Source organism: Patiria miniata, unplaced genomic scaffold, assembly GCF_015706575.1.
Source record: "Patiria miniata isolate m_02_andy unplaced genomic scaffold, ASM1570657v1 HiC_scaffold_24, whole genome shotgun sequence".
NCBI lineage: Eukaryota > Metazoa > Echinodermata > Asteroidea > Valvatida > Asterinidae > Patiria > Patiria miniata.
Window position 1 is genome coordinate 12,800,768 of NW_024037063.1, and position 18,745 is coordinate 12,819,512.

An 18,745-nucleotide genomic window follows, 5' to 3' on the forward strand; every position below is an offset into this window, starting at 1 on the left:
GCTGCTTGCATTTACATTATACATAGAACACACACATATTCCTTTTCCGAAAGATTCACATAATGCTGTGATTAAGTCTTCTTCCAAATTTTATTGATTTCAATCAAGATGGAAGTTGACAAGTTTAAACTCAGTGGGGCAAATATCGTCACTGTCAACACGAACAGACACTCACGCGCGCCTGAGTGCGCTACACGCACGTGTACCGGTATTTACAGAACCGGGATATTTTGGGTTTCACAAACTGACATCCTCCACATTGCGGAACCTTTAGAGCGTACCCCGTACAATTTCGTTTTCACGAACTGACACCCAAGCATGATGCAGCAATACAGAACGGAGAAAAACGGTTTGAAAGGTTTGGCACGAATTTAATCTATCCGTGTACCGGTACTTGTGTGATTATACAAATATTTTATTAAAAAGCGTTTCAATTGGATAAATTAAGATCAGTGTCAGTTCGTGAAACCGAAAATGCACGGGGTGCGCTCTAAGAGTGCCGCACTGTGGAGGATGTCAGTTTGTAAAACCCAAAATATCCCTGTTCTGTAAATACATGCGCGTGCAGCGCCCTCAAGCGCGCATGAGTGTAAGTTCGTGGTGACGGTGACGATATGTAGTCTATCCCTCCAAATTCCTTCAAAAGCCAAAGATTTAGGAGGATTTTGCAGGATTGAGGAGAGTACGGTCCGGCAACTATACACTTTTAATACATGGCACTTGATGCCCCTGGAAAGTAAACTGCATAGCAAGTGATGTGTACTTATTGGATACCTGTGTTTACAAGGAATCACATGGGTAATACAAAAAGGAACACAAGTGCATTGTGGGGAATTTGCCACACGTTACTTGAGATAAAAACAAACAAACAAACAGAGAGAAAAACAAACAAACAAACTAGCTCTGGCAACTAGTACACACAGCCTGAAGACCTTAACAAGTATTTTAAGGTGGAGAAGAGGCCAAGATTTGATCAAATCGAAGTACAGAATTTCCTTTAAAAGCCACAGTTCAGCTTTGCATGGGTGCATATCGGTACATGTAACCGACATTGACAAACATTTTTTGCAAAGTTTTTTTCAATCTACATGTACATGTACCCGTAACTGTTTTTAAGGGTTCACGAACATGCACATGTATGTCTATTTTCACCGACAGCTTTTTCAAGATGAATTTTAATGTGGTGATTGTTTCTACAAGTTGTTAGTTCAAATGCTAATTTGTCGGGTGCAGTGTTCTGAACAGGGAAAACCTTGCATACTTATTTAGAACAAATTCATCTTTATTTTTAGCAACATCCTACAATAAATATCTGTAGCCACAGACAGAAAAGGCCAGTTTTTTAATTAAAAAAACATGAAACAAAAACAACAACAAAAACAAAAATCAAAACCCCTTCATGAATAGTGCCCTCTTAAGTCTGACTTTACTACAATAACACACACTTAGTAACAAGAGCTGTCTAATTGGAAATACTGCTTCACACAGCACACTTATTCATGCACTGCCAATGACCCACTTCAAACATCCCAAGAATCAGATTTTTGTCAAGGCAATCAAAGAAAAAACCAACGTCATGAAAAATAGCACAGTTCATGATCTTGATAGGAAATTGTTGGAGACTTCAAACACATTAATACAAGAACATGCACGAACAAATAACCCAATAACTTAAAAACTGTACACAATAGTGGCCATTTTGTCAGGTTACCAGAAGACACTAAAGAGGATAATGTGAAAGTCGGTCATCGCTATTAAGGGCGCCAGCCTAATTTGTACATTCACTCTTGGGCCAGACAGCATAGCTTCAATGTCACATGGATACACAGAGAATGTTTTGCAGCCGGTCCTAGTAGCCCTTTATCAGGGTACGCCATCTTGAAAATCAAAGCGAGGCATACAGGGTGAGTAAAAAAAACAAGGAAACCCAAAAATGCATGTACACCATGTAGCACTTTCAAAATCTGGGATATGAAAGCCCAATTCATAAGCTTTCTTTTAGTACAAGAGTCATTCAAATCACTCCTGTACTTTTCAAGTTACAGAATTTTAAACACAACCACCGTTTTAAAATTCTGTCCACGGATCACAAAAAAGTAAGTGTTCTTTCAGCTATAATAATTCACACAGGGGTTAATGTAAATTGTTTTCGTTTTGCTAAAAGAACACTTACCTAATTTGTGACACGTGGACAGAACTTTAAAACGGTGTTTGTGTTTAAAATTCCGTATCTTGAAAAGTACATGAATGATTTGAATGATTCTTGTACTAAAAGAAAGCTTATGAATTGGGCTTTCATATCCTAGATTTTGAAAGTGCTACATGCGGAACTTAACTAAAAAAATGGTCCCGACATTTGGGTGTCGTTTTTTTTTAACTCACCCTGTATAACGCAAACAAACATGGCAGCGTGAATACTGAGTGCGGTGAACGAGTGACTTGCGCAAAGTTACAGCAGATTGACACTCTTATAAACGGATGGATAGCTCAAATTCCCCCAAAACATCAATCAACATTCTAGGTAGGTCACGTCTTATTGTATTTTGAAGAAGGATCTTATAAATATAAGGCCCAGAACCAGTGGCTGAACTCAAGTTTCCATGTCTTGAGTTTACTACGCGTAGTACAGCCGTCAGATCAGAGAAACGATCAAGACTTTCTTTTTTCACTTTTCCATCCGCGGCTTTTTCTGAGCTGACATTGCAACTTGGACCACTTTCACAGCGCTGCAAAGCACAAAAATGTGCTTATCACAAAAAAGTCCGGCTTATAAAAGCAGGTTACCAGCCAAAACTCCATGTGATGTATGTTGCTCATGATTAGTATTCAGCTGTTGCTTGCTTAGCATGAAAATCACATGGAGTTTTGGCTGGTACCCTGCTTTTATAAGCCAGACTTTTCTGCGCTAAGCAAATTTTTGTGCTTAGCAGCGCCGTGAAATTGGGCCCAGGTTAGGCCGTTTTTTTTTAATTACTTGGATTACGGAATCGCCGCCGGAAAAAATCGGAATTTTGAAAAAAATTAAAAAAATCGCCGCCGGAAATTGTCGATTCTGACTACCCCAAAAAAAAAAAAAAAAAAAAAAAAAAAAAAAAGTGCCTATTGTACAAAAAACTCTATATTGCGCGCTGTCCAGGCCTGTAAACCATAGTATTAGTACTGGTTTGATCGAACGACATGACATACACCGCGTTCCCACTTGATTTGGAAAAAGGCGGATCAAGATCCGGCATTTTGGTGTGATCGTTATCTTACCGCAACGAAACCGCAAGTCGCGTTCCCACTTATGCTTGATCCACCTTTTCGTAAGGAAATGTTGGGTCCGAAAGGTCACTGAGTTCGGAATTACGCGCGCTCTGTGGGAGTGCCATTGTTGCATGGTTGCATGCTAGGCCAGGATGGGTCAGTTTTCAAACAGCACTATCAGAATTAACAGACAAAAATTACGCGAATTCACCAACATAAATCACGGATCCGTAGAGGATCCGTGCGTGCATAAATTAAAAGGTGAAATCCAACAGAGCCGCTCACGTGTGACATCACGGCAGAAACCAATGCATCGATAAGGGATTCCCTGGTTCTGAAGCTTCTCATTGGTTAGAAACGGTCACATGATGTACTACGACATCATTTTCCAATTTTCTATAATCAATACTTCAGATTTGTCACCCCCGTACGTACCGCGTTATCGGCACTATTCCCATCGCATACTCGTAAGCTTTTCAATGATTCTGTGCCAAAGTGAAGTCTTTTGGTGAGTGTGGACTCAGAGTCATTTATGGATGGAAAAATAAGTAAAATTTCAGGAATGAAAAAGGTTTAGTAATGGACGAACACGCAACAAAAATAAGGCCTATAGTGTAGTTTTAGGATACCATGTGCGCTTTTGCATGCGCGGTGCTAGCCCGTAGTTCAGCGGTTGTTTATTGTGCATGTTGTAAACGCTGGAAATGTCCACATGAGCTACACGCCTGAAAACGTGTTTCTTCGTTCATGAGACCGCAACATTTTCGCGCCACTCGTGCACCGGGCGGATGTTAACAGGTCAAATTGCCGGATCAGATCCACCTTTTGCGTTCCCATCTGATCGTGATCCTGCAATTGCCGGATCTGATCCACCAATTGGGTGACTGTTCATTCTCGTGCCCGTTTTTGTTTCTTCATGTCTCTATGGGCGCCGCCATGTTGGATGATAGGGCGCCCCCATTTTTTTTTTTTTTTTTTTTTTTTTTCATTTCCCGCTCGCCGCCGGAAATGGGGACCCAAAAATTCCGTAATCCAAGTAATTAAAAAAAAACGGCCTTATTAGGGGGCTATCGCTTACTCGCATCGGCGAGTGAGGGAAAAGCACCCCAGCATGTGCGCACATCAGCAATGGTGTACAAGTGAACTGCAATAATAGCTATGAATTTTTTGGACAAAATTGTGCGCAAGGTACATGTTATTCCTTCGGAAGGGGCGGGGCAAACCAGCTCGGTTTTGAGGGCGGAGCCTTACCTATTATAATGATGAGGATAATTGCGATAATGACGGCGAGAATGATCATCATCTTGCAGTTCTTCCACCAATATTTCCTCTTCAGTTTGCCGGCGTTCGTCTCAAACTGCGAGGCCCCCTGCTGAAGTGCATCTAGGGAACAAGAAGGGGGTGAAAGAGCAAAAAAGACAGTCAAGATTAGGGTCAAAGATGAAGGAATAAAATATACTTAGCTTTGTAAAAAAAAAAAAAGAAGTAGTCGTGCTAAGCTTCATGATCTGGACCCAAATGAAAGAAAATATAAAAAAACATGTAGCAATTATCAAAATAAGAGCAAATGAAATATGTGATGCGATCAAGCTACATTTGTAATGCAAGTCGTTTGTCGACCCTGGTCAAATTAATTTTTATTACATATTTGAAAAGAGCACAATCTCAGCATTACTGCTGTGAAAACCGCATGCTGATACCATCTTTAGTTCAAAAATTACGGAAGTCGGAACACCAAGAGATGTGATGAAGTGATGTGATGAAGTGGCCTGAATCTCCAAATAAAAATTCCAGACAAACGACTCATTTAGCTTGATCGCATCACATACATGTACATGTATGTCATAGGCTTGTATTTTGGACACATTTGGTGAAAGTTTCATGTCCGTTGTGCCATTTGAAGGAAAGCGCTAGAAAAGAACACACACTAAAACACTCTGACCACGGTTCCATGGTTCAACATATTTATTGAAATCGCATACTGATGAGAAGCAGTGTAATAACAAATACACACCTAGTCATGGTGACTGACTCACTTGAAGTTATTGACACATTTAAAAAAAGGCAAAAGCAAGTCCGTGTGCAGACTGGAAAATGAGCCACTTCAATGAAAATGGCAAAACTCGTCACCATGCACAGCCACTAATTTGAAAAATTCAAAATTCCTGTGGAAGACAAGGTAATAACCATTCGTATGAAACACTCAGTTTTTCTCAATATATTCTATTTGCCACCAAAAAAAATGGGGAACTTGGGTCCAAGATCATTCTGACTCACCCTGCAGTTGTTACCATTTTAGTTACAGGTTTTCTGCACATGACATTAGCTTCCTTCAAGTACACATTTTGGCCTGTGCTCATTTTAACGACTTTTCTCTGTTGCTTATTTCTGACAAATTTCGCTTGGCCCTTTAACCCTAACCGCCCTGAATCCTCCAAAATCCTTTTTGCAAATTGGAGGAATTTGCAGGATTGAGGTTACATGGCAAAAGTGGGTTGCTGATTTCGGAGTACGCACTGTGTCAAGGTCTTGGGCCGGACCTTGTGTTGTTTATGCTCAGCCGTGCATAAATTTAGTCCTTGATTATACTTGACATCCTCCGCACTGCTCCAGGATGTCACTGCCTCTGCCTCAGCCTATTGACAGTCATAGCCGGAGGATTTTGCAGGATTCAGGCAGTGGTCACCCCTCCATGGACCATATTCAAGAAATAGCGGAGGATTTTGCAGGATTGAGGCTATGCTATTTTTCGATGAGGCCAATTGGAGGATTTTGCAGGATTGAGGCTACATCCTAGCAAAAAGGCCTAGGGAGTTAGGGTTAATAACCCTAACCGCCAAGGCCCTTTTGGCTAGGAACCATTCTCAATCCTACGAAATCCTACAAAATCCTCCAATTGCCACCATGTAAAAATTGGATACAGCCTCAACTCAATCCTCCAAAACAAGGTGTTATTTCATAAACTTGTTCAGTGGAGGGGTGACCACTGCCTCAATCCTGCAAAAATTCTCCAACAATCACTGTTACACATTGAGGCAGTGCATCTGATATGCAGAAGCAGTTCAGATGATATCCAGTATAATGTTGGCCTTAAAGCCCGAGTCCATCATTTGCAGCTATCCAAAAAAGTAACTGGCGTAATTATTGTTGAAAAACATACTGGTTGAAAGATAGTAAGGGGACTAAACTCCCTGTGAAATTATCCTTTCTGGCAAGCTCTCATTTTGAAGAAATCAACGAAAGGAGGCATTTCCAACGGTAGTTTTTAAGAAGCACCGTAGGAAAATTTAAATTAGTTGTTCGTTTTGTTATTCGGCGCAGCGCGCACAAGCATTGGAACGACGCACAGGCGTGCGCGGTTGCTATAATTCGTCGGATCAGTGCGCGACATCGCGTAAAGCTGCAATTCAAAACAATTCAAAACATGATTCAGCAACTTTTGATTTGAAATCGAGATCCTAGAATGCTGTTTTTCTCGGAATATACAGCTGAAGCTGAGCTGAATCTTCATCAGGTTAGTTGTTCAGCACCCTTCATTAGATTTTGAACACTTTTGTTGCTTCAAATGAACAAAATGCACTAATTACAAATGATGGACTATAGCTTTAATTATGCATAGCTGAACATAAACAATGCTGGGTACAGCCTACGATCTTGACACAATGCTTCCTCCAATATGAACCGACTTTTTTTACCAGTCAGCCTCATCCTTTAAAAATTCTCCCAAACTGTCTGGTTAATTTTGGAGGATTGAGTGTTAGGGTTTATTTGGAGACAACTTGATACAGAAAAAGATAAGACTCACCTGCACGATCGTCCAATTCTGATAGCTTCTGATCTCTTTCTAAGACCTTGTCTACGTTCACTCGCATAATATCCACAACCTGAAGAACGGAGTAATAGGAAAAATATGGCATCTGAAAATAATCTCCTTCATAAGAGTTTGTATACATGTACATGAGTCTATTGGACTATTCAAGACCAATCTTACGACGTTGATTGCATTCCTTGTACCAAGAGCCGCATGCATCGTGAAACACAGCCGGGAACCAGGAATGAAAGTTCGTGACTTTGTTTTGAATCACGTTTGACAAGAAACATTCCCAAAAGATTTGAAGGTTTGCATTGTGATTATGCAATACGAGTAACTTTGCGGTTGTGACATGTGACAAGAATTCTCTTTTGTGAGTTTGTGTGGTTCTGCAAAGAACCGAGGAAAACTCGGACATTTCAGACAGAATGCTCTGCCTGTTGTCAGGAGATGGCTACCATCAGGTGGCATGGGTGGCTAGTGCGTACAGCGCTCACCTCTCACCACTGTGGCCCGGGTTCGATTCCCGGCTCGGACCATATGTGAGTAGGGTTGTTCGTTTATTCTTTCCTGTGCCATGAGGGTTTTTCTCCGGGCCCTCCGTTTTCCTCCCATCGCAAAAAATCCACACTCTCGATCTCTGACTGTGCTCCGTGGTCATACAGTCGACTCTCGTTAATACAAACACTGTTAATACAAATAATATGCCACTCTCCAAGCCTCTTAGTTAGACTTCCTCGAGGAGTTCTGAAGAGGATAACCACCAAGTACCAAGTACCAAGTACCAAGTACAAATTCTGGTTATAGCTAACATTTAAAGCCTTGGTCCAGACTGTGCATTTATGTTCACTCCACTAATACACAATTCTGATACATAAACATTCTGGCTAGGTCCAGCTAAGTTTGTATATTAACAAGAGTCGACTGTACCTGTATGGGTTGTGTATGGCAGCTGCCTAAGGCACCTTTACATGCCTTCGGCCCGACCACTTTGTAGCCGCGTCCTTCACAAATCAGCTTCTCAGCCCCGAGTAAGGATGATTAGCTCCCAAATTATTATCAACTGGGCGATTGTCCCTGGACATTCTGTGGCATGCTCTTCTGACGATGGGAAGAGCATACTGTCTGAAACATTGTGGTCCCCCCAGTTCTTTTTAAAACCACACAAACATTCCGATGTCGCTACTAATGCGTAAGGTGTCAGTTAAGTCACAAATCAACGACTAGTAGCCCACTAGTAGTCCTTGACTGAACTTGATCAAATTTGGTGGTTTTAAGAAATGAAACCTGCGGCTCCATGTACTTATCTTACCTCATCCACCTGGGCTTGAGTCTGCTGTAACCTCTTATTACTTGGTGGTGCGGCCCTTTGAAGGAAAAAACACGGAAATTATTAACAAAAACCTATAAACTCTTCAAAAAAAAAATATGTGATTCTAATTATCGGGTACCTGTAAATTCACACATGTTGTTAATCTAATGGACATCCAATTTGACTGGGGTTAGTGGGTGTGACCACAAATTTGTTGGGGGGGGGGGATCATTGAAACATCAGGGGGCGTTCTCTAAGGTGGGAAAGACGGTACACCATCCAACACAAGGTGGCACTGTTCAGTTACACAATTTTCCGACAAGAATTTATCGGTGTTAATGACAAGTACGGTACAACGAAGGGGTAGGGAGGGTGTTGCACTCCCAATACCCACTTCATGTATGTACAGTGTACTGTACGAACTCCCCTTTATCCGCACTACGTTTGGAAACAAGTTACAAATAAACCTGGTTAACAATTTTGGTTAGAAACATTTTTAACATCGGTACAAAAAACACACGTCATCTCACACAACTCACTGGGAATTGACAGTGATTCACAATGTCAATATTTTGCTCACTCGTATCATAATTATGCACATACACGCATACACTCGTAACATCCATGTAAACAGATACATACATGTAGGGACGCAATTCACAATGTTTGCTACATTAAGTGGGACTGGTTGGGTTATTTGGTTGTTAAACTTTTAAGGCTCTTTCACTCTACACAAAATCTCTGTGTTGGACCAGGGTTGAACCCCGAGATTTTGGGAGACCCTTCCACACTAAACATGGCTTCTTCAAAGGTCCAACACTCTACAAGGAAAACTTCAGCCCTGATCTGGACCGGGGTTGAAAAGCTCTACCCAAGTAGAAAATCCAAAACACATGTACTGGTATACGACCAACCCGTGTACACACTAGTGCTAGTGTGAACAGTATGCACTGTCAGTATACACTGCTTTGCCTTGGTTCTGCTCATGGTGTGAAAAGGCCTTTAATTCCTCATAGTCATTCACAATACATTCACATGTACTATGTATAAATACAATGTATGCATTATAAAAATTCAAGATTAAGAATGCACAATGGATGATGGGGTTACCATGGTTACAAGCAACTTACAGCCAGTTAAATTAGAGGCATACTATACATGTACAAAAAAATGTATTAGGTACATTGTACCATGGAGCTATCGGTAGGAGGGAACTTGTTATTTGCCTGGATTTTTTGGGGAGTGGTTGGGGGAGGGAGGTTAGGAGAATGGCTTGGGCTGGTGGGCTTGGGGGTTGTGTAATGGGGTACCATTTACCAAATATGGTAACATGCAATGTGCAGAATGCATTACCTTGGCGGCTGATCAGGATTAGCTGTTGGGGCATCCCTAGGTCACGGCAGATAAATTATAGGCACCAATAAATATTTACTTATTAATATTATTTTTTTAATTAATATATAAATACTGAAATTTACATTTAACTTTATGCACAAACACACACTCCCAAGTGCGTTCACACCGTTGATCATGGACGTCCTATCGTCCCTCTTTTGTTTGTACAATGTACTCAAACTTTTTAGGAAGACTTCCATATGTTTTGTACATGACTCAAAACACGGACGTACCGGTATGCTGGGAATCGTGGACGATATGTTCTCTTTTGTTCTCTGGAATTTTTCGTCCACGGTTTGAACAGATGAACACGCCCTCATGTACATGAACACACAGTCATGTATCAACCTCCCTTGTCCCTCTTTTAGGAAGACTCCCATATGTTTTGTACATGGTCCCAACTGCGGACGTATGCTGGGAATCGCGGACGATATTGTTCTCTTTTGTTCTCTTTCATTTTTCGTCCACGGTTTGAATACCTGAACACGCCCACATGTATCTGTTCACAGTCTAGAAGCAATTCTGACAAAGATTATGTACATGTACATTCAGTGAAATGTCGATTTAAGTCAAACCTAAGAGGAATTGGCTCAAATTTTGAGTTAAGCAGAGTTTTGAGTAAGCAAATGGATTTTCTTTTCAACAACAATTGACTGGAGTAAGTTCTTACTTTGAGTTAGAAGGGTTTTCGAGTTAGCAGGTTTTGACTTATCGAGATTTCACTGTATGTACATGTACTCTATAAAATTTCCAATGACTTGAGAGTGCCATAACATATCTTCAGCATATCTTGCTTTAAAACAAATCTTCTAATGCTTCATACATGACTAATGTTAATGAAACAACATGCATTTAGAAGTGGCACAAACTTAAACCCTGCTCCGGGTCAATCACACTGGAAACCGGTCTATTAATAGACCGTGTCCGAAGATCAATCTGACACCATGCGCAAATTAAGTGTGATTATTCTTACATGGTTAGCGGGGAGCAAAACTAGATTACCATGCGACACACATACACACACCCCCCCACATACTCGCGCCATTCACTGCAGTGATGTGCACTTGGCCATACATTGTACACATTATTATGTTGCATGTGCACCATCACAGCAAACCTCAATACATCACACACATAAGTACATTATGTGCATGCACATCACTACAGGCATACAAATATGCACATGTATATGTACATGTGTACAAACACTATTCCTGATTACTTATTCACATAGTATGATCTTGGCTCCTTTAATCAACTTAGAACTTATAAATATTCATGAGTTTTCCATACTGGATGGAGGACACTTGCTCGCGGGTTCATTTCTTTCCAATACACACATGAATACACTTGTACATGTACATGTACATGTGTGTACACTTGTATGGATTTCAGACACCAGGATTTTCTTCTTTTTTTCACACAGAAAATTAATTTGACAGTGACCATTTCTTTTGTTGCAATGTCAAAAGATATCAGTGAGTTTTGGAAATGTTGATCCATGTGTAAGATGTACCGGTACTATAAAAAAGGATCTACATGTACATGTACATGTATTGCCATGCCAAAAAATATACTTTTACATGTACGTACATTTGTGCACATGTGTAATGTGTGTACACGCAAGAGTAGTGCTGCAATTATGTACATAATCTATAGTCAATGCACATTACGCATAATGTACATGTACATGTATAGAAACCGTACATGTACAATGTGCACAGCACCGTGTTGTTGCATGTAGCTTACTGTGGTCCAATGGTTACGGTGTTCCAATGTGCTGCGGTATGTGGGTTCGAATACTGACGGGGAACATGGTGCTTGTGTTCTTGGGCAAGACACTTTACTATAATTACAAGCCTCTCTCCACCCAGGAGTGTAAATGGGCACCTGTGAAAGTAGAGACCAAATTGCGCTGATCTTGAGCTGCTGCGGAAACAAATGGTCTCATTCCTGATGAACAGGGATAATATTGTAAAGCGTTTGAAACCTTAAAGTGCTACATGTACATGTAAGCACCACATTATTTTAAAGGGACACTAGGTCCCGGAACAGCCCAATTGGGCTTTGAATAAAATGATTTTAATCGGAAATAACATTCAAAAGTAGGATGTAAACATCCACACAACTATCCTTTCAAAACTGGGCGTTTTTGTGTTATTCCTGTATTATGCGTGCGAGAACGAATTTCGGGGTCCACTTTTGCGACCCCATAAATAAGAGCTGTTTGGATGCTAGTTGTGATTTCATTCATGAAGTATTCGCCTTTTGTGGACGTTGAAGAAACCACTATTTTTGCATTGGTGATTGGTCACCGCTGTTCCCGAGACACACAACGTGTATATCGTACACTGAGAACGACACGAAAAACATATTCGTGCTCCGTCGTGTCCGATGTAAACAAGCGGGTTTTTCCGTCTTTTCTCGGAAACGGTAAGACATTAGGTTGGTTTCCTTTCAACCAGATGTTTGATATAAGTTATTAAGTAAACAATCCAAAACATGAAATTTTTGAGGATTTCAGGAACTTGTGCCCCTTTAATTATTATTACATAAATCAGGCATGCAACTGGGAATTTAGAAAAAACAAGGAAACTCCAAACCACACAAGACTTTGTACAGTTTTATTAAATTTGTAATGGCATACATGAGAAGTAAAAAGTGAGGAAATCAGCGGATCCGAGGAAATGTTGCATGCCTGATAAATTTATGTACATGTAAGTATGTTATTATTATTACTGTATTACATTAACTCTTTGCATACGGTGAGCTGATCGGCTCAAAACAGTTCCCACTCGAGCTGATGTATCAGCTTGAACGTCATGTTTTAATTCCGTCAATTAGGGCAATTAATTCTGTGTGCACAAAGGGGAAGGGGTTAATCTCCCAGCAAATTTGTGTCCGAACCCCTACGCACATGCATGTCTCTCGGCCTTCAACCTCCTGGCATATGGGACACGGATGCACCACATTACTCCGTGATCCGATTGCGCGCAGGGAATAAATGATAGTTTACATGAATGTACTTGAACCAGTTCCCATGTACAACTCTGCACTACGACAGGTGTACAATGTACACGCTATCTGTCGTGCCATGCGAGTTGACACACACGTTAAAATTAATCAAGGGCTCCAATGCTGTGTGGGGCTACGTAGTTTCTTTTTTTAGTCAACTGCATACATGTACATAAGCCAACCACAGCAATCGATAGCTGTGCAAATCAATAGCTTCAAGCTGTATACAAAACAAAGGGGGAAAACCTTTTCGATGAATACTGCTAGGCAAATGCTGTGCTGTACCACATTTGACATGTAATGTACCAGTATTTCTTCATTTACATGAATGTCATTGGCAAAAAAAATATGGCAAGTCCTATTCAAATGAGTCGGCAAAAGGTTTTAAAGCTCGTAAATATTATTGCCATTTTGAGATTTAAAAATACCTCACTTTTTGCTGGCACTAAGGCCAAAAAAAATAATAAGTCAGTCTCTGGTCAGCGCGCGCGTCGATTTGAATCATTTTAGTCAATTTTTTTTTCTTCCAAAATGTTCCGCGGTAGCTCCAACAGCGCCCTCTATTGCCGCACCTCCTCAATTTTTTTTACCAAAGAGCACCAAGGAATGGGAAATTGCACCAAGGCAAATGATCGAGAGCACCAAGGCAAATTATGGAGGACACCAATGTACATGAGGACACCAAAAAAGCAAAATAGTACCCACGTTGTCTGTACAATCCAAGCTTGAAGAAAAAAAGAAGCCGCCGCGTTGCCGTGTCAATTCCGGAACTTTGGTCTGACCAGAGACCGAATATTTTTTTTTTTTTGGCCTAACATTTGGCAAGCAGATTGTCTTCATTGTCTGACAGCAATGGGATTGATTTTCTTTTCTTAATACAAATTATGTTGATATTGTCATTCAAAAATATTAATTAATGAAGAAAAAAATATGTTTGCATAAAATTTGTTAAGAATTCAGTTTACATTATAGTAGGCCTACCGTATGTATGAATTCCGCATACATCATGTGTGTGCAGGCATGCAGTGCATTTGGCTTTGTGACCTTAAACCGTGCAATGAAGCACGACCATCATGTACCGTGCCACTAGCCTGGTGCAGGATTTGCCTACATGTAATCAAGCAGACCATATTACTACCCGTACAACCTAGGCATGACACATTGATATATTAACTACGTATTCACGCAAAAGGCCTACAGGACTCACATGTATCAGGCCTATGTGTGTATTCAATGTTTATACATCAATATGCATTTACAAAAATGTACATTGTAGCATCATGTGTCTGTGCATATAGCCATACACGTTCATACAAATAATTATGATTGCACAAAAAATGTTACTTCAACTAAGGCCAAAAAAAAAAGTCTCCAGTTTCTGGTTTGGAGCTTGCCCAAAAAGTGGTGCGGCGACGCGGCTTTTTTTTTGTTTACCTGGTTTTTTTTGCTTTAAATGTCGGCTGATGACTGCAAATGGTGTCCGACTAAACTTAGTGCAAATATTATGGGAGACCAGAGAGGCCACATAAAGCTTATTCTCGATCATAACCCCATCAAAAAACACGTTAAAATTGTGCAGCAGCAGGATTCCAGTCAAACTGGAGTTTGGCGGTTTTGAGACATCATCTTTCATTGAAAAAAAAAACTTTTATATTAATCCCGAAAAATTCGGGATTCCTTTTCTTAAAATTGCTATTTTTCTGGCAATACTTGTTAAAAATTATTCACTTTCAAATGAGACATCGACCAAAATAAAATTGGCCCATGTTTAGTAAATTGAATTATAACTCCCGTTCTTGCGGGGTAGGCTGGTTCCCGCCCCCGACTGGGAGCCAGTATGTTCACAAAATGGATCTGTCTGTGCCAAAAAAAAAAAAAACCAAAACTGTTTTTCCGCCACAGGTTTGCAGACTTCCAAAAAAAAGGAAAAAATTGAGGTTTTGGCGTTGGATTTAAAAAGAACATTGGGCAATTCCACTGTTACTCACGTTACATTTTTGATGTACTTTTGAGTTTCCTTGGGCTGTAATTACCTTACTGGAAAGGTTTAATAACGGTTATCCCCATGGTAGATAGAGTAGACCTAGACCTACCTAAGCGCCGGTTAGGTAGGTCTAGGTCTGGTTAAATCGGTTACTCATGTTACATTTTCGTAACGTGAGTAACCAATTTTGTGCGTCTTGTTTATCATACATAACACATTTTTCTGGATGTCATCTTTGGTGCTTAGGTACATGTAGGTCTAAGTCTACTCTATCTACCATGGGGATATTGTTATTAAACCTTTTCACTAAGGTAATTACGGCCCAAGGAAGTACATACATGTACATGTACATCAAAAATGTAACGTGAGTAACCGTGGAATAGCCCATTTACAAGCTGAAAATGTACTAGCCCTAACTCTATCAAATCACCCCCCCCCCCCCCCTGCCCATTCGGGGTGATTTGGCAAATTTAAAGCCATTTGTACCAAGTCCATAAAAATCCACCTATAGCACTGGTGGTTTTGCGGTGGATTTCAGCGGATTTGGTCCTGAAGCATTATGTGAGGCAGACTCAGTCATGGATTTTGACGGACTTGGTACTCTAAGGTAGTCTTAGTACTTTACTCAGTAGGGAGTTAGGGTCATAAAAGAACAAAATGAATTTGTTTAAAAGCACGGAAAATGCAACTTTAATAAAATACAAGAAAGATCCCAGCAAAAATATAATGAGTGTACTGGTGACACTTGAATGATGTCTTCAATTTTATTCATGGCTATTGGTATTTGAAAACAGCAATAGTCAAGCATGCAACTGGGAATTTAGAAAAAATGAGGAAACTCCAAATCTCACAGGACTTTGTACAGTATTTTTCAATTTTTAATGGCATTCATCAGAACTTGAGAAGTAAAAACCGAGGAAATCAGGGGATCCGAGGAAAAGTTGCATGTACATTTCCAGACTGATATCAGGAAGGAAGGTCATTTAGATAAAATAAAAACAATGCAGTAATTGTCAGAAACTGTAACAGAACACCAGTTTATCTAGTCCATGAAATGGTGCATTAAGTTTTACTACAGTGTAGGTCTGTCCCTAGCCATGTTGCAAACCTGTATCTGAGCAACATACAGTTGGTATCTAGATAAAGGCACACAACTGATATTGGTAAAACTGCTTGTGCAGCGAAGGACATGCATGTACATTGTATGTTCATGTACATGTACATGTACATGTACCAGCATTATATGCAAACTGGTTGTCCAGTCTGAAACACCAGTACCTATGGTGTTCAAATCCTCTAAATCCAAGTCTTTCATTTTACATACAGCCTTGCTACATGTATCTTTTCAACATGGATCAGTTTTCTATGTCTTCTCTATATGAAATAATGAAGTTCAGGCTATTACTGTTCAATTCAGTTCAGTTCAGTCAAGGGGACAATCTACATTGGGGGATAGGGGGAGTCAGGTTGGCGTAGCGGTACTTTCCTCGCCTTCCACAGCTGTGACCCGGGTTCGATTCCCGCCTGGGCCAATATGTGGATTGGGTTTTCAGTCCCTACCTGATTCCGTGGGTTTTCCCCAAAATATTCTTTTGGGCTTTTCCTCCCACCTCTAAAACTGTAATATCTTCTCTTCGTCTACTCTCTGCAGGTTTCGTCGGGCTTTCAGGCTACAGTGCCTAGGGCACTTTTGAGGAATCCTTGGTTTCATTACCAGAAAGAAATAAAATAAATAAAATAAATACAGTATTCTGCGACAACTTGAGGCATTCCTTTGTCACGTCTTTTTAGTAACCCTAATCCCTAGTACATGTACATGTAGTTCCCCAGGATTACCCTGCTGAATCCAACAGAATTTGATGGTTACTCATATGAGTTTCCTGCTCAATCTAACATAGTCCTACACAACCCAACGTGGCAAGTTGTTGGGTACCTGAACATATAAAATGACTGGCATGCTCAATCCAACAGAATCCAACTGTTATTTTTTTTTCTGTTGGATGCAACAGAGTCCAACTTAGCGTTATCCAACAGAATCCACTGATCGCGCCCAATATTTACATCATGTGTAGTTGTTGGGCGCAATTGGTGGATCTGCGTAATCGGTTGATCGTGCTGCGCTATCGGGCGATCGTGCCACCAGCGGTCGATTGCGCCGCCATCAGTCGATCTCCTTTTCAATTGAAATTCACGGCTCTGGAGGATTGTTTTGAAAAAGGGGAGGAAAGTCTGAAATTTCCTACAAGATCGACCAATAGTGCAGCACGATCGACCGACACACAGATGCACCAATTGCGCCCAACATATGCATATAAAAATCTCTTTAGACATGAACCAATTTGTTTTTTATTCTTCCCCATTTTATGACTGATCATATTTTCAGACGCACAAATCATAATTAGGCCTAGGCCTATAGGCCTATCATCGAATCAATTTTCACTGGCGCTGGCCAGACGACTGTGCATACATTTAATGATTTATGCTTTTGAATGTTTGTCATCCTTTACCCACAATACAATCATCATTGACAATGCGAAATGTCAAATAAGTTAATCATGTTAATTGTCCCTTTCCAAATACTGCTGAAAAATAATACCATTAGTAATGGATGTCAGGAGTCGTGACTCAATAATGCATATTGTTAATGTTATTGTTATTTGTTAACCTCATTTCATTAACCTTGTTGACAATCATCACAATGACATGTCAATGGAAAATGACACTCATGAACGACGGTGTTGACATCTCCGACATCTTGTTGTTCACTTCAGATCCTCATCACCATGATCACTCATTCAATGTCTCTTATTTTGCAGATCTATAGGAAAGATTCCCATATCTGGCCATCACTTGTCACCCTGTGAAGTGTGTACAAACCCTATGGGACTGGTCTGAAAATGGTCTGAGTGTTTTCTCAGTAAAAATTCAAAATTTGTCCCTGCTAATTTTGACTTTTTACTTTTTTTTAGGACATATTATTACTTTCTGATGGCTGATACTAGGTCATTTAAGGGAAAAATTACTGATGGCCGGATATGTGAATCTTTCCTGCTATGGTTCAACATTCAATTTTCTTGATCGGTTAAGTTAGGCCTACACGACGTGCATGACCATGATGATGATGACCTGTGAAGTTACGAATCAGCTGAAGTCCCATTCCAATACACACGGAAATCAGGGATGGGAACGTCCGACTCAAAACTGGTCAACAAATCAAACGCTAATTTCACTCTTTTAAAATTGGGAACGTACTCGCTGAGGCCATAAGATTAACCACTATTCTATTCTGTACACCCATGAAGAATTACTTGGAAAAGAATGGCCGATTTACTCAATTACTTACATTTTTGTGGAGGTTGTTGACGGTGGTCCTGTAGAAAAATAAAACACCGCTGAGGCGAATCGAACAAAGATGGCGAGATTGGTTATGACGTCATCGTAATCCGGGCACCTGTGTCAAATCCAGGCCATTTCCCACACGGCGGCTTCGTGTCCAGCTGTGCCTTTAAGCTGACTCCAGAATCATTTAGACGCCTTCATTAGCAAAAGCTTATAAATATTCCTTGATTTTTGAGTTTTGTTTAAAGAATTCGGTGTTACTCAAGTAGATAATGTATTAATAATGGGCCGCAGACCACTAAGTAGGGTGCTTAAACTTTTCGAAGCCATATCCAAAACGAAACCGTGGTTTAGAAACCCCCAGCTGATTGAGTCCGCGTTTCGTTGGTCCCACATGCCCGCCTACCGCTAATTTCATTAGTTCGGCCGGGAGCCGGCGAGGTTAATCCCTGAACCGGCAGCTCAGCTATTTTTATCCGATTACTGCTTGATCCAGGAATTTGGGTATATATTAGTCACCGCATCGTGAGTTGGCTTTGAACATGGTCCGGTCACGGGTTGTTTTGTCATTGAACTTTGCATTGCGGTTTCACGATCCAAGTTCTGTCTACCGACAATTTTTTTTTTCAATGTAGGCCTACAT

The 18,745-nt window shown here is 40.5% G+C and overlaps 1 protein-coding gene across 3 annotated transcripts in view; it reads right to left on the minus strand.

Annotated features, from left to right (window-relative positions):
• LOC119731782 (vesicle-associated membrane protein 2-like) overlaps positions 1-18,228 on the minus strand; it is a 28,890-nt gene extending 10,662 nt beyond the window's left edge. Inside the window, exons 1-5 of one of the 3 annotated variants that reach the window (XM_038205049.1) lie at positions 18,107-18,198; positions 9,723-9,758; positions 8,370-8,424; positions 7,052-7,130; positions 4,498-4,629 (exon numbers count right to left, since the gene is read on the minus strand). In XM_038205049.1, coding sequence (XP_038060977.1) covers positions 4,498-4,629; positions 7,052-7,130; positions 8,370-8,424; positions 9,723-9,758; positions 18,107-18,108 — 304 coding nt within the window. In that variant the 5' untranslated portion in view covers positions 18,109-18,198. Of the gene's footprint in view, positions 1-4,497; positions 4,630-7,051; positions 7,131-8,369; positions 8,425-9,722; positions 9,759-18,106 lie in introns of all 3 variants that reach the window. The other 2 variants (XM_038205050.1, XM_038205051.1) reach the window with 2 other exon arrangements.
• Between the last annotated feature and the right edge of the window lie 517 nt (positions 18,229-18,745).